We start from the raw sequence: 25,523 nt of genomic DNA on the forward strand, positions 1-25,523 counted from the left end.
ACTGAACTAAAGAAAATATGTCAGATTTGGGTTTTATTTATTTGTCAAAAGTTTCTAAAAATTATAAACACGATCATCTTTGAGACGGGTTTATTTGAACATTTCAATCTATGATATTTATGATTACAAAACATATATCAAATAGGTACATAAATCATGGGAATGAATAGACTATAGTAAAGATATATCACTCTAGTTCATTATTTTATTTCAGCGTTACTCTTGATGTCCGTTTGTTCTGTGAATCCAACTATTATGGCGAAAATTGTACCCAGCATGTGACACCAGACATGTTTCACCACATAGATATAGTCAATGGATCTACCAAACATGTTCTTGACTGTAAAACAAATGGTTTGTACTTGTTTCTTAATTTTTTAATAATGGATTTAGAGTATGTATCCTAAAGGTAGCAAAATGTAAACAACCTAGTGTTTTGACAGCCATACAAAATATCAAATTACTTTGACAATGCCAGTTGCCGAAGAACAAAAGAAGCAACAGATTGTTCATCTTTTTTTTTTTTTTTTAAAGTCATATGAATATAGAATTCAAACACGTTTTATGCTTGACACATAATGAAAATTCGTTTTACAATGTTAAATGCTACTGAGAAGTGAAAAGGGTCTCGCAGAATTGGTTCGGGCTCCAACCCCCAAGTGTTTGTGAGATAATACCCTGACGTTTGTCCTCAACTGCGTACAATGCAACAACAGTGAATGAGAAAAAGCTCGCCTACGGGAACCTTCAAGACAACATCCAAGATTAGTAAGATTAGCCCTTAGCCTGATGTATGTCTAAAATAAGACCTGTAAAGCTACATTTATATTCGTTTTGGAACTCTCCATTATCAATTTGTTTAATATCAAGATGAAAGTTTGAAGTTGGTCAGCCAACAGAATAAAATAAAGAAAAAAAAATCCTGAAGAAAGCCCAACACGGCAGAATTAAAAATGATACAGGCTCTGTTTGAATGAGCCTGTTCATAGACGGTAGTGGTAATTGCAAGCTACCGTCCAGACCCCCTACCACCGGCCCAAGCAGAATTCAACATTTAACAAAAACTGGTATAATTTTGAAGCATCTGTAGAATAAAACCTGGTCTGTTTCTGCGGACTGACTAGACTCTGTATTAGCTGGCAAGAAAAACTATTCTTGGTTCAAGCATGGTGGGTTCCGGAAGAGCTGTTTGATAAACATGCAGTTACTAGGAACTGTACTTGTAGAATATACCTACAATTATCATCGTTTGTTTTTAAAATAATAATTATTTAACATAATTCATTTTGAAGACGCTCCAATGAAGTCTAAAAGCATAAACTATATAATTTGAAAATCTTACATAGATCAGCTTGGACACATAAACCGGGAAATGTGCTCAGAAATAAATTTAAAATAGATCTTTAGTGCGATTCTTAGTCCAATTTGAGTTAAAGGGACACCACTGAGGTTTCTCGACATAATGGGACTAAAAATATTTTTTTCCAGATAAATGTACCATTTGATGTAGGTGTAGACCACTAATCTTTGTGCAAAATTTCAGATCATTCGCGCTCTTCATTTTACCAGAATAATTATTCAATTTGCAAAAAATGACCCAAAATGAAAAGCGTTTAAACGCTTTTCACTCAAATGGGGCAAAGAAAAACATACTATTATACGATTTTCAATTTATTTCAAAGTATATTTCTAAACTATATTTGCATATTTTTCTGTTTAAAGTGACCCAGCTCACTTATGTAAGTAATTCAAATGTTATGTTTTTAGGCTTTTAAACCTCATTGGAGTCCCTTTAAAGTGTTAAAGCGTTTTTCAATTTTAGGTAATTTTACACAATAAAAATGGTTATTCTGGAAATGCGGAGTGAGCCAATTATCTGAAATTTTGCATACAAGTTATTGGTTCAGTCCTTCATTAAAAGTTATATCTCGTAAAAACATTCCCAGATCCGCCATGGCAGTCCTATAAGTGACAACATAGCTTACTGTAAAATACTCATTTAACCATTTCTCAGTTGTGGCGTTATTCTAAAATTGTCTACATTACATGCCCTTTCACTATTTCGACTGCCTTCATACTACATGTACTAGTATATTCTAAGAAGGTGACTGTTGAAGAACAACTAATATAATGTTTATGTGGTACCAGAACGCCATGCTTATCGAATCATTTTATGTAAATACATTTTCAGGTTCGTCCGTGATAAACATTCTTACCAAGGACCCATATAAATACACACTACCCTACCTTAAAGAGAAACTGATGTTGTTTTTGGTTGACAAAGTCTGCTCGTTATCTGCAGATGACGTCATTGTAGTGATTGACAATGTTAGATATACAAAGTAAGTTCTCAAAAGATTACAAGTTTGAATTTTTAATTAGAAAATCCAGTAAGAGAATAAAAATATGTGGCTCGTGCCGTTTTGAAGACAATTCTTTTTATAAAAAGTAAAATGTTCATTTCTTTCTATAGAAACAAAGGTCAAACAACTTGCCATTTTATAATGTATGAAACGATGGACAGAAAAGCCATTTTGAAATCTAGCTTCAAAGTCATAATCAAAAATTAATACATATATGTAAGATTTATGTCTTACTAGCGACGTGTATAATGTGTATATTTAAAGCGGAAAACTTCGGGTTGCATTTAATGGTAACTGTCGAGCACCCATCACTGATTTAGAAGTTCAACATGCTTTGAATTACATGGAATCAGATGAAATCGTCAAATACTTTGGTGATAATGTTGAAAGGTTAGAAGAAACGTCGCTGATACGACAGGCATGTGCAACTTTTGAATTTATCGTTTCAATGAAATCAATGTAAAATGTAGGAATAAAGATGATTTGTTGCAGCAAATATTCAAATTTATACTGAAGATATATAGCATTGTCAAATGATCATATTGCATTATTATTCATCATAGTTTTGACTTAATTAGTTAAAAATTTGATTTGATTTGATTTGATGAAGATTCGGCTTAGTTTTTTTTCATCAAATAAATGTTAGAGCATTAATGCTTTATGTTATTAATTCTAATCTTGTATCTTCTTTCATAGGGACGTTTCAACATTGTGTACCGTTTATTAGACGTTTTTCTTGGAGAAAAATACACTGGTTGTGAAGGGAACAGATGCAATATATCTTTACGGATAAGTTACAGAAATCAAAGGTATTCTAGTAGTAAATGTTAAATTCTGGTTCACCACTTGATGTGTTTGACACGGTGTAACGTTAGTGCTGTTAAGTTTTCAGATATCTTCTATCGACATTTTACGTTAATATGTTCTTTTTCGTATTATCAAGTTGCTTGTTTACTTTTTCATATTTACAATGAACGAACATTTTGGAGAATTTTGTTAAAATTTAAAGTTTATTCATTTAAGATCGACTAGATAGTAAGACGGGTTGTCTTACTCACCCGGATGTCTGTTTAAGTTTTATATGTAACTTCTTGTCCAACCGCCTTATCAACCTCTAAAGAAATTCAACTGTGACTTGTAACAGATGCCTTAAATTTGAGATTAAAATAGGAGATCACTATTCATGGCACATAACTCTGACATGGATTTAGAATGTATTATGGTCCATTGTGAACTTAGAAAATTCTTAAATTGGGTTTTTGCATGCAACATAAATCTTCAAAACTACTGAAGGTATTCAAGTGTCTTCGGGTTCATAATTGGATATCACTATTGAAGGCCTATAACTCTGATATACCGGTAGATATCAACCGAAAAATGCCCCTCAGTGGTCTTCACAAATGTTTTGTTAAAAGTTTTGTGTGTACAATCAATATTTTAAACAAGAAAAGATATTGGCTTAAAGGCTCATAATTGGAGATCACTATATAAGGCCCATAACTCGGCATGAATTTTGACTGAATTATATATAGCCCTTTCATTTGAACCTGAACATGTAGACGGGGTCACTATCTTGGGCCCATAACTCCGGCATGGAATTTATAGTCCTTTAATTGTTAAAATAGAAAATAACTGTTTTATTACACACATGAAAATGCTTCAAATGTGCATACCTTACTTTTCAAAAATGAAGAATGTTCTATTATATGCAACGGGATGAGCTTTTTTATTTCCAGTGTCTCCAATTGGGATGTGACCTTTGGAGATGAGATGAATTACTGTTTTCGTGGTCTTGAAAATACACAAAATAACACACTACATATCGTTAGCAATCTCCCAGCAGTAAGCATTATATATTATGGAACAATTTGTACTAGATTTACCATTTTACTTAATATTTATCTGTATGATAAATTTCAGAAAATAGTTATGGAGAGAAACAATTTAGTTGTTTTTAATCTATAACTTGAGTTAGTTTCTCTATATGAATTGTAAGTCCCAAAGGGCCCAATATTTAACAGTTCGCCAGATGTTGCATGCTTTACATTTCAAATGTTTTAAAGCATTTGTTTTACATACCATTGCAGGAAGACACTGCGCCTTTAGATATAAAGCTAGAAATACACCCGGTAAATGAGAATAGGAAAAAAGTTCTCACATTTAATATTCCAGTTATAAACTTCACGAAAAATTCAGTAGTTGGTAATAGTTACAGACATTTTCATGCAGCGGAAATAGAGAGACGTGATAAATTGACGGGAGTTGGGTTAGTAAACCTATATTTTTGTTTTGACCTTTGTATTCCGTTCGTCTGTACATCTATCCGTCCATTATCAAAGCTCATATCTGGGTGATAATAATCATACTTTGGTAAGATAATAATCAACTGAGATGACGTGAAGAACCGATATTTTAGGTCCCTTGCTTCAATTTCATGGTTTAAACCTACAAATTCTGCATCATACATGTATCTCTTGAAACCCTTACAAGATATTCTCTTCACCTCGGAGAAGAAGGCACAAAGGACCCCATTTTGGAAAGTAAGAAGAAAACCATCAAGCTGCTGGTGGTATATTGCTAGGGTGTCTTGCGCACAAGGTCATGTTCAACTATTCAGATAATTATTTCTTCAAAACGAACATTTAAGAACTCTAAAGTTATGAAAATTTAGATAATATATAAGTTAGTTTCAGACACATTTTTCATGTATTAGTCTCTTTCCCATTTGAAACACTATATTTGTTTCCTCATGCAAATTTGCATCCGGCTTATATTGATGCACCGTTGAGACACCCATGATTGTTAAGTGTGCTAGTATTACATCAAGATATTATTTTTGTATGAAATGGGAATTACAGAAAACAATAAAAATAATGTTATTATTATTATTATTATTGTTTCATCTTTTTAATTGTTTATTGGTCAACTAAAACATGCTGTTAGTATAACTACGGAGCTGATTCATGATTAGACTTGGAACCATGTCACTTTGTAATAATTGAACGCCGAATGACACTATGAGTCAATGAAACTTAACATCTTTTTTTTACAAGTTTTAAAATTGGATTGTTTGTTTGGTGTTCTACTGGTTATACGGGAAAACGCTGTGAAGAAAAATGCAACAGTACAGAACTTGATTGCAATTACGAAAAATGCCAAAGTGGTGCGTATGATTTTTAAATGTAAGATTAAATTCAATTATTGTTATATATGACGTGTTGACTGTGGCATGTACTACGATATACATATGTATCTTAGTTCCATTAACATAAGAGCCGCGTCATGACAAAACCAACATAATGCGTTTGCGACCATCATGGATCCAGACCAGTCTGCGCATTCACACAGTCTGATCAGGATCCATGTTGTTCGCTTACAAACCCTATAACAAGTAGAGAAACTGATAGCGAACAGCATGACTGCGTTCAGAGTCTGAAAGTAAAATATTTAAATATCCAGCTTTTAGAGTCAGGTATCTTTTGACATATTTTGACAATTGGAATATCGGTATCTTTCTCTACGATTAAGTACCTGCATGATTGCTGACCGTTTCAGTGATTCAAAATTGTTTTATCACTATTTTATCAATTTTTGATATGTTTATGAAACTTGGATTGAATCTTTGAAGTGCTGCTTTTTAACACAGGTGGTCATTGTTTTCTTTAAAAAAGAGGTTTATAATATTTAGATTGTTATAAACGTTTTCACTGTAGGAGAAAAGAACAAATATGCTCACACTATACACTGTGCACAAGGAATGTGTAATGACAGCACAAAGTTGTGCGACTGTGATCCCGGTTATATTGGTCCTGTATGCAAAACACATTTAGACTACTGCAAATTTGGCTGGGCGGAAAATCCATGTCTAAACGGAAAGTGTACAAACCATGCCAATGGTTTTACTTGTGAGTGTTCTCGGCATTATACTGGAAAATTTTGTGAAATAAGATTAATGACACATGCAAACACAAGCAGGTCTAAACGAGAAGTATTTAACGGAAGCATCATATTACCTGCAAAGTCAGCTTCAAACAGAGCAAAGAATGTTACAAAACAATGTCCCTTTTCAAACAGCTGTGGCAATGGAACTTCTTTTGTCTTTAAAGACACTTTGAAATGCATATGTGATTTCGGATTCACAGGTGCTAAATGCAAGGAAGTAGACCATTGTGCGTCAAAACCCTGTTTGTATGGCGGGCTTTGTCAGAACATGGAAAATACCTTTTCGTGTAAATGTCAGAATGGCTTTCGTGGCATTAAATGTGGCATGGTTAATGAATGTGAAGACAGTTTTTGCCAAAACAATTCAACATGCATGAATATTACATCAAGTAATATTAAATGTATTTGCAAGAAAGGCTTTACGGGGAAATTTTGTCAGGTCAAGACTTTTTGTGAAACTAAAACTTGCACGAACGAAACAAAATGCAACGATCACGACACTGCTACACAAACATGCTTCACACCAAAGACAACCAATCATTCTATGCAAAGTAAGTAAACAATAAGATAATGTAAAAATATTAGTGATATTAGCCCAAGTAGTTTTGTCCCGTGTTGTACGTAGGTGGGTCAATATGCAATGCAATATGGTATAAAATTCAATAAAAGAGCAAATAAATTAAAACTTTGGACACCAGTTTCACAGGTATAGTCGTACATAACTGTCTTGACACTTGTCAATAGCTTGTCAATGCATTGTCGAGGAACATTTTTGGTGGTCCAAATCTAATTGTTACACTTGAGAACTGGCGTAAAATAGTGAAACCATCTTTTACCACCACCAGCAATATTAGTAAAACGGCCACTATCATATTTCGGAAATATTCTCGGTATTTTTTTAGCGCATTTAACACGCTTCTTCTTCTGGTCAGATGTTCGCAAATAGAGGCATCCATTTGGCAGTTATTCGCCTACCATTCAGGTGATTCTTAAGAATCGTAAGAGATGGCCCTTTTAATATCCCTGCCTATCTTTGGGCTATATGGGTAAGTGAAAGTCTCGCATTTTTACAATGATAAACTTGACTATATAACTGTTTTGTCAATAACTGTGGAGCGTTTTCTACCAGAATTACTGGCATCTTTAATTGACTCGTGCTCATATTTCAATTGATGCGTTCACTTCGGAACAGTTGCATCAGATACTTCATTATAAATGTTTATAGTAGTTTTTTCTAGACTCTATTTCACACTTTTAACTGAGCTTTTACCAGCCATATTTTACACCCAAGTTTAAATCGTGAAAGGGGATATTTAAAAGTGGATAAAAAAATTAAAATTTATTTTAAAGCAGCGCCCTTTAAGCAAGCCCTACAGAAATACAACAAACAAAACTCAAGAAAAAAATAATTTATATTGCATTAATATTGACCCCCCCCTCGTTTGATTTTAAAAATGGGTTTAAACTCACCCATTTGGTTTTTTAATTTAAAATTTAAAAATTTTGTTATTTAAAAGTGAAAAATTTCCCTTTGTGATTTTAAAATTTTTACTTGTAAAGTGTGGGGAAAGAATGCAATATTTTTTTTAAAAATTAAAAGTTGAGCGCTTTCTATATTAAAAAGTTTAAAAAGGGTTTTTTAAAGGGATTTTTACAATTTTTCTTTTGAAACCTTAGTATTTATTGGGGGAAAAAATATATTTGTATAAAATGAAAGATACTTGTATTCATAATTTTAATTAAAATTTTGACTGAGAAATGCTCCAATGGTTCACCGAAGAGACTGAGAGACATTTTCTAATATATTACACAGTTGGTGATAGTATTAATGAATTTTAGGTTATGATTGATGTTATTTGACCATAACGTGCATGGATTCAACATTTTATCTTTAAGATGTTCTTTTATATGGGAGAGAATAACAATTGCTTACAAAACTTATTTCAAATATAATGAAACAAGATCAATGAATGTTTTATATTTTAAATTTCAGAATTATTTGTAAAACTTCTACCGGCACTTAGACCAGAAGGGATAGATGAGGATAACATAACGGATAGCGTAAAGATGTTGCTGGAAAACATTACACAAAATTGTGGAAACGTCAGAGTTATGTTTGATGTCTTTTCCTTTGCAAATGGGTGGGTAATTTTCATGACGCAGTGCCTGTTGAAATGATATGTACTGTTGTAATCAATCGGGAGTATTTCGTACTGAAATCGAAAAATAAAATGAATGGACCATGTAGCTTTTATAATAGGTCTCTTCTGTAAAGATAGAAATATTACATGCATTTTAAACAATTGTATGTGGTATTTCGGATACATCTACTTTAATTCCGCAGAAAGTTTTGTAAATGAAAATTTGTCAATGAGCAAGATTCCTGTTAACATACTCTTCAATTAATCTTCGTCCCAAATTACGGAAATAAACGTCCATAGCGGCGAAGTGCATCGATTTTAACACTATTTGAAACTTTGCAGTGATTTGTTTTTTTTAACTTAGTGGATACCCGAATTATTTCAATATCATTCAATTTTGTAAATGCAGTTTTCCGTATTTATGATTGTCTAATTGATTAATTTGGCTTAGATGTTATAATAGGTGGAAAATCTAATCGTTAAGTGACTTCTGGATTTCGTCATATAAGCCGAACAAAGTGAAAGTTTAATTCATTAACAAATTTAGGCACATTTTTTCAGATCTAGTAATATCTATATCGGAGTTCTTTGTGATGGTAAGCTGTTGTCGGCAACACTTATTGGACACCAGTTTAAACATTTCCATACGAACGAAATCATCAACATTCTTCATTTTGTACCAAAGAACAACGAAAACAGTCCTGCAGCTGATGTCGGACATGTAAGTAGCAATTTCAAATGAAAACAATTATTCAATTTTCTACATTTTTGCTGTAATACATACAAAGTGACTTCACATCAATAAATACAACACATGTCTTTTTTTAATTTTACTGCATTTATGTGGAATTGAGTGGTGAAAATGCTCAGAGTGGCAGTTGAGGTCTTCTAGATACAAAAATGAAACATTAGAGATACTCCGAAAATTCGGCAAATGTTGGGTTTCCCCATCTAATGCCGAGGTACAAACACACTTTTACAGATTATAACGATTATAAGCGCAATGCTTTATTTGTTCCCCGGGATTAGAAGGGAAAAACTCACATTTGCCGATTTTCGGATAAAATCTACCTATAAGTCAAAAGAAAAACAACAACAACAACATACAAATATAACAGATATACCTTTATGTTGATGTGTTTAACAAATATAATTTTTATTTTTAATGTAATCCGACTGTTCTGACATTATCGTACCAATGTGTATAACAATTATTTTGGAATATGCATCTTGATCTTGTTATTTTTAGACATGGATAGAAGATAACTGGATCATTTTGATAGGTATATTAGTGGCTGTTGTAGCAGTTCTAATTGGACTTGTCAAGTCATTACATATTATATACGGGTATGTTTGTATCTTTGATGAAACGTAATCTAGCCTAGTCGTGATTTAGTTAGTACAAGAGGGATACAACAGAAATGAAAGTATTTGAGATTGAATATGATAGTCGAGTAACCAATGATATGCACTTAAAAACGCATTTATGATTTTTAAGACAGAAAGATAGCACGCAAAAAGCTTCAAACGTTTACTATTTTAGTTATTTTGTAAAATAAAATTATTATTTGAAATCAAAATGAAATAGTATTTGAAATAAAAATGGTCGTAAACAATAAATAAGTTTGACATGTCAATACGTTTTGACATTGTATTATATTGGCCAGTTTTTTTTTTAAATGTGTAACGTTTATCTAACAATTGTTGAAATTGAAAAAAAAATATATCATTCACAAATTTCTTTTATATTCGACAATTATAAACATAATTACTTTAAAAGTTCAAATCTGCTTGTTTAACTAGAATTTTTCTGCTACATTTTAAGGATAAGACCAGACAGAAGAGTAAAAAGAAAGGTAACCACAATTAGGAAAAGAAACAATTACATCGATGTCTTTGAAAAAGGTACAACAAATCTACAGAATACAGATGAAACAAATAAACCCCATATCTACTCAAGTGGTTTAGGATCAAGTTATGTCATTTATAGTCCGAGCGGCCGCCAAGATAATTTGCAACAGGACAAAAGTAATGGGTACACTTCCTCAGTATATAACGTTTCTGCTAAACCATCATTGTCTAATGATGCCAAGTTTATAAATGCTTCTCAGCGAGAACATGGTACTGAAGCTGTACATGATGAAGAACTACGTGGGCCTCATTACGAAGCAAGGTTTCCATCTCCTCTTTTGGATAGCGAACAGAACTACCGCAACAGTTACATAGACTCGAAAATGGCTTTCTTGGCCAGAAATCCGATACGGATTAAGCAGTGACAATTGGTAAAACCAGCTTGCTTCGTGTATACTTGTCATGTATGACGCATATGTATTTTCTATTAGGCTTATTGTATAATTATGTTACCATTTCTTACCATTTTATCACTATACTGCAGTAATGTCATTTTACTCATCAGTACCAGTGTTGTTACTTTTCACTTATATTTTTTGTTCCCACTGCTCCCGAGGATCTTCTTTTTCCTTACCAGTTGTATTTATATTACTTCTTTTACAATGACTTTTATCATGCTGAAGGGTTCAAACTCAATGTGCGATCAAATGTATCTTGAATGTAGAAACTTATACTTAGTTTTTATAGCGCATCATTTTATTGTAATTGTATTTACATGCTAAAACATTTGAACAGTAAATTATATTATAAACATCACTGTTCGTTTGCTAGTTAAGTTCAAAGGCACACTGGCTTTAATGACAACACCTAAGAGAAATCTTAATAAACAGTAAAAGAGATATTTGAGCAGAACTTGCTAAATCAAACGGCAAATCAAAATGTGGCCATGAAAGGTTTGAAATATCTTGCAAATGACAGTAAAATAAAGAAAGAAAATGAAGGGGTAAAGCACCTGATATAGTTGCATTCTCGTTTAAATGTGATAAATGACATCAAACGAAGTCGTCAGAGATAGACGGTGACAAAGCTGAAATTATGAAACGCTTACGATAGTCTAAGGTCCAAATTGTTTGCTATTTCTGAGATCAGAAAAGAAAGTAGTTTCCAAATACAAACTCAGGTATAGATTTTAAATGTTTATTTTTCTTATTAACAAAATACATCTATTAGCACAGAAAACAACTATAATTTTTACAGCTATAAATCTTACATAAAAATAAATATGAAAGAATTAAGTAACCAATACATGTATAAAAACAATGTATGTATTAAGCTTTGGTACATAGTTTCAAGGAATTGAATTGTATGGCTTATAAACTTGTTAATATATCACAATTATATAAATCACAATTATCATTGGTAAATAAAAGAATACCTTAATAGGATAATTGAAATACACAAAATGTATCTTTTAAATACATCGGACTCAACTCGAGAATTTAACTTGAATCAGCAGAAAGTGAAAAACGATTATGGACAAAATGCATTCAATAAAAACTGTGTGATGAACACTTGTTGTAAAGAGAACATGAACGACCAAATGTTAGGTAGATCAAATTGAACACTAGTAAAACGAGGTTGGGTAGGTATTCTTATATCAATTATGCCAGCAGCTACACTTGCATGTTTGCCAACCATAAAGAAGCAATCCAATATGCCAATATAATAGAAAAACAGAATCCCTAAAGAGCGCCCAAATCGGCAAAACTAATAATGTTGCAGGCTCGGCTTCATTGACCCTGCTCATAAATGAGTGTAGCATGACCGGACAACATTTTCATTAGTTGCAAGACTTAATGGTGGAAAATATTATGCCCAATACATGATAAAACAAGTATACTGTACATTGATTCGGCAAAGAAACGATTAAATCCGGATGTCGTTTGATAGTACAAGTATTATACAGTTTTATATTCATAAACCCTACTCCAAAAGACATTTGGAGGAGCTGCCGAGCCTGATAAGAACAGGACTTCTCCTGCTTTTGGAGTTTTAATGTCAGCTGAAAATACATCACCACTTTTATTCAACTCCCCAAGACAATTCATTCTTGAACCGTATTTTTCTTCCTTAGGGACTCCTACCATTGCATTTTTCAGATTTTGGGATCGGAGTTTAAATGTTACATTTGAATTAGCCGGTAGTTCAAAGTTTCTGGGCTCAATAATTTCACATACATTTTTAGATATACAGTCTTCGTTACATTTTGGGAATTTCTGCGGCGATTTACTGACAGTACATTCTATCAAAAACAAAGCAGCATATTCGTATTTTTCTGATTTTCCCTCAGCATATACGTCAAGCCTATAGAGTCCAGCCGTGGGGAACCGAATGTGTACGATTTTAGCATTATCTCGGGCAGTTATCATTGTATATCCTTTTAACTCAGTTTTGATATCACTCGATGCCTTCAACTCAGCAAATATTGGCACTATTTTCTTCTGATCAAGCTGGATTGTCATCTCTTCTTCATCTGATTTAAAGACTGACATGGTTTGTATCGAGTCAGCAAAACCTAGTTCAATGTAATTCGGTTCCGGTCCCCATGCTTTACGATGTTCAGGAAACTCTATTTCCTTCTCATACGCTTTTTCACATCTAAGAGTATATTCCATCAACTTTCTAAACTTTGCGTGACGATAATCTGACGCTTTTCCATACAGGGCTAGACTGTATTCTCCAGTTTTCGGTGGGACAACTCTTATTTCGAATGTTTTATCGTCCAGTCTTTTCATGCATCTGTACTGATTGATTTCATCGTGGTTATCGTTCTTTAAATCTGAGGTAATATTTGATAGAGGAAATGTTTCTGTGGCAAACGATATTGAAACTTCGTTTTCAAAATAAACGATGGGTTCTCTATGCGACTTTAATTGAAATCCTAGCTCTCTTGACTTCTCTGTCAAACTCGGCTTTTTATTGAATTCATCAATACTTATCGGATTTTCCAAAAGCTGCCATATTTCATGAGAGGGAAAATGGTCGTATGCGAATATTTCCGGATCTGTTAAAAACCAGAATTCGTCGAATTTTCGGCAAAATTTTCCATTATGGTCAAGAAACCCGGACCCCCAAGTACAGTCAATAAACCGCCATTCGTCATTTATGTAAACAGCATTCCAACTATGGTTTCTTTCTGCAATGGCAAATTCTTTATCTGGTTGATGACGTAATCCCTTGGAACATCCGGGTATTATGACGACAGGAATTGATACCTCCCTGAAAAGTAAAACATTATGAAATTGAAGTAAAAGAATAAATTAACTTGGTATTAAAGTGATACGACACAATTGTAATTTGAATAGCAGACGACGTATCCAAGCAGGTTTCGGCGAAATACATGAAGCATATATTAATATATGTATTCTTCATCTTTACTTTAATTTGAAGGACCTCCACAATATGCATTTTAATAGGTATTTTATATCATACAGTGTACAACAATAACTTTTTTTGTCACTTGTGTATTTATTATAGGGTTAAATTTAATATATTGTACCAATGTAAAATCTTCTCTATTGTTTTGAAATACGAAGACTACATTTGCCAAAGTGAGATATATTTGCAATTGGGTGGTTTGAGATTTTTATATATGTATCTTAACTTCACTTTAAAGGACATCCGAGCTATGCATTTCAATAAGTATTCAATAAGCACATAGCTCTGTCTTTCAAACAAAAAGAGATGTTATGCCAAGAGGCCAATGATATGGACCGAAACATGTGGCAAGTTTATTGAAAAAGTCTAATTGCATCACAGTACGCTAGGAAAAAGACAGTCTTACTTGCACAGAGCGGCCATGAGATTAACATAGCTGCCTTGACCTTGTCTAAGGGTGGACACAGCATCAAATCTCATCTTGTCGGAAAGTGTTTTCTCTTTGTCGTATACATAACTGGAAAAGAAATTAAGCATGACTTTACTATACAATGACTAAGCTGTTACTACAAAATTATATATAAATATATATGGAAAATATATAATTCTGACGGAGCAAATGACTGAAAAAAATGTTGTCTTTAAGTAAACAAAGTTTAATAAACATGGCTGATTCGTATCACAATGAAATATTAAAAACGTTTCATTATATAGCATGTAGTAAAACATTTGAGATATCCAGTATTGTTACTGTTTGTGAATCATTTCTTATGCATGCACGTATATTTATGATAATGATGCCATTGTGAAGGGATGGAGGGAGGGGGGGTCAAAAAGGCCGTTGGACGAATAGCGAAATCGGATATGTCCAATTCTTAATAGAAAAATAAGTGGCATTTATGAAGTTCATAAAGGGGAGGGGGGTATAATTACGTGAAAACTATTGCTAAAAGTTATGGGTGAAAGACAGTGAACAAAATTCTGGCAATGAAGACATCGGTGGAGATGAAATGAATACCTTTTGTGCTTGAGCGTAAACCATTAACTAGAAATATTCTAATTTAACAAGTCTCATGTAACTATCTTAAGCACAAATGAAGGTAGAATCTTGCTGTTTTGTAATTTGTTAACAAAGGAGTACAATGCTGTGAAATATAAATGTTTATAACAAATCAGAAAACGTCGGAAAAATGGCAATCACATTAGCAATATGCCAAAAAATAATAAAGAATGTGCATGAAATATATTATATCACCTCATGGTATAAAAACTATAAAATGTTTCTAGTGCATCTAGATTTTTCAACATCCGTAAATACGAATGTTAGAAAGAAATTATATTACAAGCATGTTTTTAAAAACAACACTACAACACAATGTGGCCAAACGTCGTGATACCTACAAAAACATGAAGTGAATATTGTGTTGCACACCACACCTAACACACAGTTATATGAATTAATTAAACAATAAACACTTCCTACACCATCTTCAACATAGGTAACTGAAGATACTCACCTGTTGCTAGTTAAAATAAATTTTAAATTTCATATTACAAAAAATAAACTATGCTTACATATTTAATTAACTAACAAGAATTAAAACCTATGATGCTTCACGATGTTGCGTAGAGACAGCTTGAAAACTTAAGTTAACTATAGCAAAAAAAAAGCTGTAACAATATTTTCCATTTGCTTCAGTAATCTGTACCCGTTGAGATCCAATTAAGTCACATATATATACAGAATATTTCAGACATCAGTCCATAAATTAAGACACTATGAGAAAGGTAATGTGTCAGTCAAATGTATGTATGGCTGGTCTTCAAAAATACCAGAGACGATGGGAACGGCGGAGAAAACAAGACACGCGTGGAAGGACCAACACTCTGATGTAAACATTTGCGGTCCGATCGACCCTGATGCTTTTCATTAACAACTACAACATTCATGTTAATATTGTTAAACATATTCTTAATTGTTTGCCTTACATATGTATGCATGTGAAACTGTATTATATGTAGAAAGAAAAATGAAAGAAAAATAAAAAAAGAAGATTACTAGTAAACCAAGACAAGTTTAGTCATTCCGTGTGTCTCCGCACTTGTAGTTCAATCAGGATGAGGGTGTAAATGTTCGCAATATCAATTACATTGTATACTTGTATTTGATTATGAATAATTAACTTAAAGCTTACCTGATGTTGCTACAGACCCAGTAATAAAAAGCTCTGACTTTTTCAAGATCGGACTTAGCATCAGTGCACAAATGTGCTGCCAGCTTTTCAACAGAAATACAAACCGACTCGGGGACCTGGCAAATAAAAATCAACAATTTTCTTAGTATATGTCTGCCCTTTATATTTGCTTAATATATGTAGTTTGACAAATAAAAAACTAATTTTGGACAAAGCAAGTCCAGGAAATGTTGTTTAGTTAAATCTAGAATATCACTTGGTAAATTTACAGTTTGTAAATCGTATAATATTTACGAAATATTTTGTTTAAACTAAAATATCTCAAGGACAATTTTACAAGGTTCGGCAATTTCTAAAGATATACAATTTCAATTTATAACTTTACAGGCATAACATTCAATATGTGTGACGCATTTATATTGTTAAAAGCAGTAATTTCAAAACTAGTTTTAAAACATTTAATAAACTGATTTTTGTGACGCTAGTAAAGGAATATAAACATTCACGCATGATAAAGCAAAATACGAACGTTTCTTGCATTCTCGTCCACGTGTTTGAACACCGTAGGGTCGGAAACGATATCTTTTTTATTCGTTTTCACCGCAAGTGGAGGTGGTAATTTGTTGGTGTCGTCTGTACCTTCACTGGAAGCTTCTAATTCGCTCTTCTTTGCTGTACCCGATAGATAGCTTGCTAGTTTATCAACAGAATTAAAGGCATCGTCAGGCGCCTGTTGAATTAGATATATGATTATTACTTTATTGATAACTGTAGGAATCAATTAAGCGGAAGAGTTCAATTAAAAACATGAAAGTTTTAAAGTTCTCAAAGGACCATATTTCAATCAAAGTCCAAGTCAGAGTTATGCGATTTGGACAATGGCATACAATCATGATCCTGGAGACATGTAATAAGTTTCCAGAGTAGTTCAGTAGTTTTGAAGATTAATATTGCAAACAATACTTTATGAAGATTTTTCTAGTTCAAAAATGGCCACCAATCAGTCAAAATAAATGCCACAGTTGTAGATTTTGGATAATGACATCTAAACATGCATTTTCATTGAGCAGTTTTAAAGAGTATGATCTCTAAGACATGTATACCTTTACAAGTAAATACCTTAAACAGCCGTATGCACAAGAAATGACCATAAACCTTTCTTAACAGCACTTTTACAAAACAGATGAATATCAAAGTTATGTAAACTATTCAGACCAAATGCCTTTCTATAATGAAATACTCAGTCAGTGGTTCACACCATAAAATGATAATGTTGTACAATATTGTTACATACTCTATCTACGATTCTGTCAACCAGGGTGAATGTGGTTGGCGTGATGAGATCGCTTTTCTTGGTTTTGGGTGGGGCAGGTTTCGGCACACCCTCTGGAAGACCATACTCGATCTTATCCTTCGAAACATACCTAAAATACACATATCAAATAAAGACTGTGGAAAGCGTATTCTTTTCATTAGAAATGATAAATAGAAATGATAAAGATATTATTTTTTATGCAGATTTAGTCTTGATAAGATGATGTCTGATTGCTTGACTGATGATGATGATGGTGGTGGTGGTGGTGGTGGTGAAGGCAATAAATATAACGACCTTGTTGTTGTTGTTGATGACGATGATGATGTCGACGATGACAACGATGGTGAATATGATGAGATTGGTTGTTATTATGAAATTGATAATAGAATTGGAGCAAAAATTATCAACATACTAATGAAACCTAATGTAACGAATCTTATTTGTTCGACATACATTTCTCGGAAAAAACCTAATGTACTTGACAGCTCATATCGTTTCTATAATTCTTTTCATTTATTTTGTATTTATTTTATATCAGAAAAGCGTTTACACCGATACAAGTGTCTCATCCGAACCCCCTGACCTTCCCTGTCAGTTGTTTCTCGACAACACAGTCTTGTATAAATACCATATATTTACATAATAATATACATTATGTAATGCTTTTTAATACTTAGTCCGGCCTAGACAAAATGTATGACTCACACTTTAGCATAGACGCTTAAAATAATATAATAATACATGAAATAAAAGATTTCAGATATTAAAATTAATCCATATTTAGATCTAACTTTATAATTGTATGAAATTTGAACGAATTGCCTTACCTGCTCATTATTTAATAAGAATGATATATCTCCTAAACTGTTTACCAGATTATATTCCCTATTTACAAAAATATCTACGATGTCATGATACCTCTCACGGTGTATAAGTAAAATGAAAAACATTTGAACGCTCGAATTACGTTAAGTGTATCATTATCACGATTATAAAGTGGGCGAGTTAGTGTCGCGAACAATTCAAAAATGTTCGAGGTTGAAACTTAATACAACAGCATCTTTACTGTTAAATTCGTATAGTTTATACCAGAAATAACACAGTAGTTACAGCTTTAGAATAATTACAATACAGAAAAAAATACTAGTATGATGATAAAAATTACAGAATGTATGTTTTTATTAGGTACATATTGGCAATTACGTAACGAACCTATTGGCAATTTCGTAACGAAGTGTTTAATATCCCTCGTTTGTCCCTTATCGGAGAAGGTTCGAATCACGCCAGGGACTTAAAACCCTTTCGTGTGTAAAAAGCTATCGAGCTAGCAGAATACCAGCGTTTTGTTGTTGTTGTTGTTGTTGTTTGTTCTTGTCTCAGATGCGTGGAGTGGCACCTAAGATTTTCCTCTAAACATTAACCGGAAAACATTTGGCATTCGAAGATTCAATGATACGTTAAGCCTAACAAAATTACAATAAGATACCTTTGTTGATACATTGACATTTTGTTGAAGCTACATGTACTTTATATTGTTGCATTATTTTTATTACTATATAACTTTGTATTTATAACTATATCATTTATCAAATTATCAAAGCAGCGTATTGAAAAATTCGCAAAAATCGATCCTATAAGAAAAACAACACATCGAATGTAATAAAACTATTTTACTCTTTCCTGTAACCCCCTGTCCCCACCCTCTTCTATCGTCCATTTCGAGTAAGTTTGAATTTTAAAAAAATAAGCAGAGAGAAAGCTGTCACGGAATGTACGATACAAACAATAGTGAAACTGAGCACAGTACATTAAAATGTAAGTAAATGCCTGAACGTGATTTTAGCGAAATAAGAACATGGTTATTGCGTTATTGAAGGGTTATATATACAAGTTTAGAACTGTGATAATAGACTATAACATAAAAGAATCGTGACTTAATATGATACGCATTAGTAACATAAAAATTTCTCTAAAAATAGAATTTAAATATCGGTTAGATACTAGTAATAAGTTAAATATGAAATAAAGCTATAAAGAATAGCAGATATTTAATTATTTTCTTACCGATAATTCGAGCCTTTTGTGCTGATAGTCAATAAAATGAAATATTTTACATACACACAAAATAAAACTGATATAAATGATATGACTAATTGCTTCTCATACCAAACAGAATCACTACCGTTAAATAGTTACATTTAAATTTCTTGAATGGTGACTCTTGAGATATCGTTTGCTTAATTACACTTTTTTTCGAAATCATAATTTTAAGTAAATTGGTAACAATGCACAATATTGTCCGTTAATGGAGACTACGTTGACAAAGACGAATTGGGTCTATATTTTAAAAAACATGTTTTTTCTTTTAAACGATTTAAATTATTAATAATACATCTAAATGTCGCTTGAATGAAGAATTTCCGTGATATTTGATGCAAACAAATCACGTGATCAAATAAAATTTTAAGTTATAATACAATACCTGACAGCAGACGAGCCTTCCCATTTATGTGGCTTCTCTGTGTATGTATAACCGTCTGCTGTATCAAGTGTGACCTTGACATCTCCGGCATGCTCATTTTCTATTTTTGCTGAGGTATTATTTCCGTTTTTTAGCCTCTCTCTGGAATTTGTATCTTCAACTGTTTGATTTTCTAAAGTGATTTCAGACACAGTCTGTCCTATGTCAATGTCAGAAACATCTACAGTGTCGTCTTTACAGCTAATTCCTAATGGTGTTTCTACATTTGACTGATCAGCAAGATTGTCGTCTGCGAGATGAGCATTTTCTTTTTTATCCGGAACTGATTGTGTGTTTTCACTATTTTGATTTGAAGTATCGTTGGTTTCTGTTGATTGCTTTAAATTTTCTTTTCTTAAATTATCAGAAGCCTTGTTTGAGTTTTCGTCAGGAACAATTTCCCGCGGTTTATTATCTGGAAATGAATCGTCGGTGCGGCCTCTAACGAGTGGATCATCGTTATATGCATGAGGTGTCTTTGTAGGCATTCGTTGTGGAGTTTCTGCCGTCGGCTGCACGGTATCGTTTCGAGTTTTTGTCGCTTGAGAATTGCCGCCATTTTCAGCTGCAGACGACAGGTCCTTGCTCTTTGATTTTGATTGTGGGCATCCCATAGTTACAAAGTGCACTTTCTGAAAGAAAATAAACAAGTTTAAGCGCGTAATAAACTCAATCTCGATTTATTCAAATTACACTTGTGTCCAAATAAATATATACAACTCATAAGATTACATGATATTAAAATGCCACGCCCTCGACTTTAGGTACCAATATGCATTACTTTATTCCATATGACTACATTGATTGCAATATGACAATCTTTACTAGATATATTCTCAGGTGCCATAGCAAACAGGAAATATCGGTATATGATAATTGATATATCTCATGCATGGGGAATTGTGAATGTTTAATGAATATTAAAGTTTTATCTGAAATGAAGCACTGTGAGTTAAATGGCGTTGAATAATTTCGTGTAAATAAGTAATCCTGATAGACTACAGAAATGGGGTGCTTATATCTACTCAGGTGCCCGCTAAAGTATACGTGAAATTCACAGGCACGAGTATCAAACCTGGGAAGAAAAATATGACCAGATTGTTGAAGAAAAAAAAAACACCCCTGTGTTCATCATAAATGTGTCAAAAACTAAAAGATTGTGCAATATGAGCTCCCTTGAAAATATACTATAAGTTAAAAGTAGTATTTTTTAAGGGGGCTCATATTGCACATTTTTTTGGACACATTTATGATGAAAACAGTGTTTTTTTATCAATCTGGTCATATTTCTTCCCAGGTCCGATACTCGTGCTTGTGGTGAAATTTGGATTTTTTTATCAATAATTATTTCATTATTTCAATTTAGTCGAGTTTTTATGATGGAAATTAATATTAAATACTTGATATTTTCCCAAGAAAGAAATCTAATTCTGTTTTTAAAATTGATATATTTTCTTGGTTGTTTAATAAAAAACGCAAAAACAATTTTTGTAACTCTTAACATTTCTTTATCCATTTTTGGTTAAGAAGGGAAGGGCCTTCATTAATGTTGGTAAAACTTGTGGCTTAAGGCTCATTTCCTCTAAACTGAGTTTACATACATGTTATTTGTATTTTGGTTTGTTTTCAATGTGCTCTTTGTGTTCTAACACAAGTTTTATGGCAACAAAATAGTATTGATTTTTTTCTTCCAAATGGCAAAAGCGGGAAGTCGCATTATATTACTTTTCATGTGTCGGTGTACCTAAACCTAAATTCACCATTTCCGGACCACTGAATGAGATAAAAACGTACTTGAGGTTATAAAATAATCAGAATATGCGTTTTGTGTGATCTTTCATCTGTTTTAATTTGCTACTATAAAAAATGCAAATCAAGAGTCTCATTAATAATTTACGGTAGACGAATTAGATAAATGTCCGATAACTCGTCAAGAACAAAAGGCAGGTTTGATCTAAGTGGTGATTGACTTACGTGTTTTTAAATGATACGACCTTAAACCATTACAAGGTGTGTCCGAATATATTAAAAATCATCTACATTTAAAATGTAGTCAGTTAAAACGAAACATGTGAGCTGCATTTTATAATTTAAGTAATTCTTAATGTAAAAGCTGCATGCCTCCAGATACTACATATTTCAATAGAAGGTGTTCTAAGATTTTAGAAAAAGTAAAAAGTTTAAAGATTTTAGTAATAATTGATATGTTATGTGCGATTAATGATTGATTTTTCAGTATTTATAACCATATTTCTACTGCTTTACTAACGCAGTAAAGGTTTTTTTTATATTTTGATCTCATTTTTGTAATTTTATTAATGCTGTCTGAAATGCGTAAATTGCTTCCTTAAGTTACTTCACAATATTTTACTTTTAAATACATTTTCAAAATTTTCATGAAAATTAGCATTAATATGGAGGCATGCTGCTTTAAGATTGTGTGCAACACCTGTAAAATGAATATGCAATAGATCAAAAAGTTTTTAGGTGCGTTTTTGTGTGTTTCATTTAATGTCTAGTGTTTGTGTTTCGTTACATAAAGGTGAATACCAATTTTAAACGTTTAATGTATTACTTTTAAAGAAAGAACATTAAAAGTAGGAAAGCAACCAGAAATTAATTCAAAATGAAACAATTAAAACAGAAATGTATGTAACTACCAACAGTAGTTTCGAAGTAAGCGGAACCTTTAAATGGTAAGCGTATTTATTCAGAAAATGAAGTTAGTATATTAATCATATATTTGATAGTTGACAGATTTGAGGCACACCGAAATAGCTAACATAATTTGGCGGGCTACCTTCTGATCAGTACTCTTCAGGCATGTCTAGGAACATAGCACAGCAACCGAGCTTGTATTAGCTTTCTTGATATTAGAATGGCTCCGTCACTTGAGACAGGTCTCTTTGACATAGAGCGAAGAGGAGCAGATAGTTTTAATTCAGCGACTAAATCGGTCACTGACAAATTTATATCAGTATTTTAAATCAATTATCTAACTGTGATATCGATTACCAGCAGAATTTTCCATTTGCAAACTTAATTTGCATCAAAAATATCAATAATAATCATAAGCTAGGTCAGGTCAAGTCAGGTCAGTTTGAAACTATCGATCATTAAACTATCCAGCATTTCTGAAAGAAGTTATTTGTAAAGTAACGTAGATTGTAACGTCGCTTTAAAAATTAGAATTGCTTAATATTTTTATGTCCCGGTCAAAGAGTCCGTGATCTATGGAAACACAGGTTAATGTGTGTGGTGGACAGCAAATGTATGTGCATGTATGGCACTATTTTATATCGGGGGAAATGTATCACTACAAAGCAGCATAGTCCTATCCTTCAACACGAAAGGCATGACAACAATAAATTATACATGCTCATTTAAATCAATTAAAACACCCGTTAACAGATTGAATTGTTAAGGTATTGATATGATGATAATTCGATAGAAAACATTGTTGTTTTAGCGACAAAATCGAATATCGACAAAATTACTCTATTAATTCAGATAAATAGGAAGTTGTGTTGAAAAATTAAAGTTTCGTAATATCTTACCTTCCTCGTTACTTGTATCCTGTGTTTGTATCACCGGCTTTTATAAACTCTCCACATTTCTGTAACTCGATGTGTTACATGTGAAGTATAAAAACACACTTTTTAAAAATTCAACCGATAAATCAACAAATCACTCGGGGTAAAATATTTAGCTACAGTCGTGTTCTATTTATCATTCAAACAGGTTTTTCTTAATCATGGTCTAAAAATAAACGCAAAAGCCGCCGTGCGTGTCTTTTGTTAATAGGTCCGTTTATTTCATTGATAAACGGTAGCAAAGATCGATTTTCAGTCATTCCCAGTATCGTTATAATAGGGCATAATACACCATTAGCAAAATACTACATAATAAATCTATCAATTTACACACAGGTCAAATTTCAAATTTGTTGATCTAAGAGCATTTTAATTTCAATACGACTGTTGTCTTAATTCAATTACTACCTCAATTTGCGTGAAAAATATACTTTTTTCTGAAATGTATTACAAAACAGGCGCACGTTTCTTCCCTATCATCAATTTTGCATAGTATGCTTAAATCATAGAATGAGAAATATCAGGTTATTGATATGACAGTATTTTTACTTTTCAACATGCAGATACCACTTTATTCTTTAAAATACCATTTTGATAGTTCCTATGACAACATTTTTTCTCATCATCATGATTTACATATAATTCCATTTTATAATGCGTATTTTCTTGTGTTTAGTATAACATAACGATCATACTTGCAACACCTTTAAAACTTCGAGTAACACCGTTGACATTTTACACTTTATAAGACACCATTTTCCGTTCTCCGTTCTACCATTCATGTACATGTACATGTAATACGAATTTACCAAATCACCATTTTATCCTAGAAATAACACTATTTACCCAAATGCAATACCATTTGTCCTTCGAATAACACCATTTCATCTTTCATACGACACATGTATTTCTTTTAACACCATTTCATCCTAGTGCCACCGATTTACCCTTCATATATCATAATTAATCCTGCGTATGGCACCATTTTACCAATTTTAAGACAATACCATTTTACCCGTCTTTATGCACCATTTACCATATGTACGCTATTACACCATTCTATTTTTCGTATAACACCATTTTACCTTTCGTATGACAGCATTTCTTCCGACGTACGTTACCATTTTACTCTTCAAATAAAACCATTATGCTCTTCCTGCAACCCCAATTTACCTTTCTTATTACACCAGTATGCCCTTCCTGCAACACCAATTTACCCTATTATGCAACACTAATTTACCTTTCTTATACCACCATTACGCTCTTCCTGCAACCCCAATTTACCTTTCTTATTACACCAGTATGCCCTTCCTGCAACACCAATTTACCTTTCTATGCTCTTCCTGCAACACTAATTTACCTTTCTTATACCACCATTACGCTCTTCCTGCAACCCCAATTTACCTTTCTTATTACACCAGTATGCCCTTCCTGCAACACCAATTTACCTTTCTATGCTCTTCCTGCAACACCAATTTACCTTTCTTATATCACCATTATGCTCTTCCTGCAACACCAATTTACCTTTCTTATTACACCATTATGTTCTTCCTGCAACACCAATTTACTTTTCTTATTACACCATTATGCTCTTCCTGCAACACCAATATACCTTTCTTATTACACCATTATGCTCTTCCTGTAACACCAATTTACCTTTCATATTTCACCATTATGCTCTTCCTGCAACACCAATATACCTTTCTTATTACACCATTATGCTCTTCCAGCAACACCAATTTACCTTTCTTATTACACCATTATGCTCTTCCTGCAACACCAATTTACTTTTCTTATTTCTTATTACACCATTATGCTTTTCCTGCAACACCAATTTACCTTTCTTATATCACCATTATAGCCTCGTATAACACGCTTTTATGCACCACTCTCATTAAAATCAGATCATCGTTGTCGCTCAGTTAGGATATGATTTTAATGAGATTGCATATAGCACCATTTTACCCTTATGATAGGAGCGTAAAATTCTGAGCTTTTGCCTATAAGTTGTTTCCTTTTCCAGCATATTTTGACATATTATTTCCAATATAATTGCAGATATTTTGACAACAAAACAACTGTGAAAAGTTTGACAGGCGTGTGACCATCATCTTGTACATGGTGATGAGGTTGGTGTTTGTAAACCAGAGGTCGTGAGTTCGAT

General features: G+C 32.7%; 2 protein-coding genes across 3 annotated transcripts; one reads left to right on the forward strand and one right to left on the reverse strand.

The window, feature by feature from the left end:
• The first annotated feature begins 3,063 nt into the window (after positions 1–3,063).
• Positions 3,064–12,178, forward strand: LOC132751591 (neurogenic locus notch homolog protein 1-like). Its single transcript, XM_060741775.1, has 9 exons — positions 3,064–3,172; positions 4,100–4,205; positions 4,451–4,629; positions 5,417–5,526; positions 6,077–6,856; positions 8,299–8,446; positions 9,008–9,167; positions 9,696–9,793; positions 10,272–12,178. The coding sequence occupies exons 2-9, from the start codon at positions 4,134–4,136 to the stop codon at positions 10,720–10,722; spliced, it is 1,998 nt and encodes a 665-aa protein (XP_060597758.1). The 5' UTR covers positions 3,064–3,172; positions 4,100–4,133; the 3' UTR covers positions 10,723–12,178.
• Positions 11,481–23,527, reverse strand: LOC132751590 (kyphoscoliosis peptidase-like). 2 transcript variants are annotated; one of them, XM_060741773.1, is made up of 8 exons: positions 23,324–23,527; positions 19,728–20,398; positions 19,310–19,330; positions 17,225–17,354; positions 16,460–16,660; positions 15,931–16,046; positions 14,142–14,252; positions 11,481–13,576 (listed from the first exon to the last, which is right to left on the reverse strand). In XM_060741773.1, exons 2-8 carry the CDS (start codon positions 20,378–20,380, stop codon positions 12,256–12,258), a joined length of 2,553 nt encoding a protein of 850 aa, XP_060597756.1. In that variant the 5' UTR covers positions 20,381–20,398; positions 23,324–23,527; the 3' UTR covers positions 11,481–12,255. The 2 variants fall into 2 exon arrangements, with proteins under 2 accessions (XP_060597756.1, XP_060597757.1); XM_060741774.1 differs by lacking the exon at positions 19,310–19,330 and having other exon boundaries at positions 23,324–23,526.
• Between the last annotated feature and the right edge of the window lie 1,996 nt (positions 23,528–25,523).

This window comes from Ruditapes philippinarum, unplaced genomic scaffold, assembly GCF_026571515.1.
Source record: "Ruditapes philippinarum isolate M1 unplaced genomic scaffold, ASM2657151v2 ctg10746_1_1_1_1, whole genome shotgun sequence".
Lineage (NCBI taxonomy): Eukaryota > Metazoa > Mollusca > Bivalvia > Venerida > Veneridae > Ruditapes > Ruditapes philippinarum.

Bases quoted from the DNA above. Each gene is read 5' to 3' on its own strand.
- LOC132751591 (XM_060741775.1), top strand. From the start codon at position 4,134: ATGAATTACTGTTTTCGTGGTCTTGAAAATACACAAAATAACACACTA. The intron at 5,527-6,076 runs GTGCGTATGATT...TTTTCACTGTAG, and splicing joins TTACGAAAAATGCCAAAGTG to GAGAAAAGAACAAATATGCT. The intron at 9,168-9,695 runs GTAAGTAGCAAT...TGTTATTTTTAG, and splicing joins CTGCAGCTGATGTCGGACAT to ACATGGATAGAAGATAACTG.
- LOC132751590 (XM_060741773.1), bottom strand. From the start codon at position 20,380: ATGGGATGCCCACAATCAAAATCAAAGAGCAAGGACCTGTCGTCTGCA. The intron at 16,661-17,224 runs GTATGTAACAAT...CTAATTCAACAG, and splicing joins TTGACAGAATCGTAGATAGA to GCGCCTGACGATGCCTTTAA. The intron at 13,577-14,141 runs GTAAGACTGTCT...TTTACTTTTCAG, and splicing joins CTCATGGCCGCTCTGTGCAA to GGAGGTATCAATTCCTGTCG.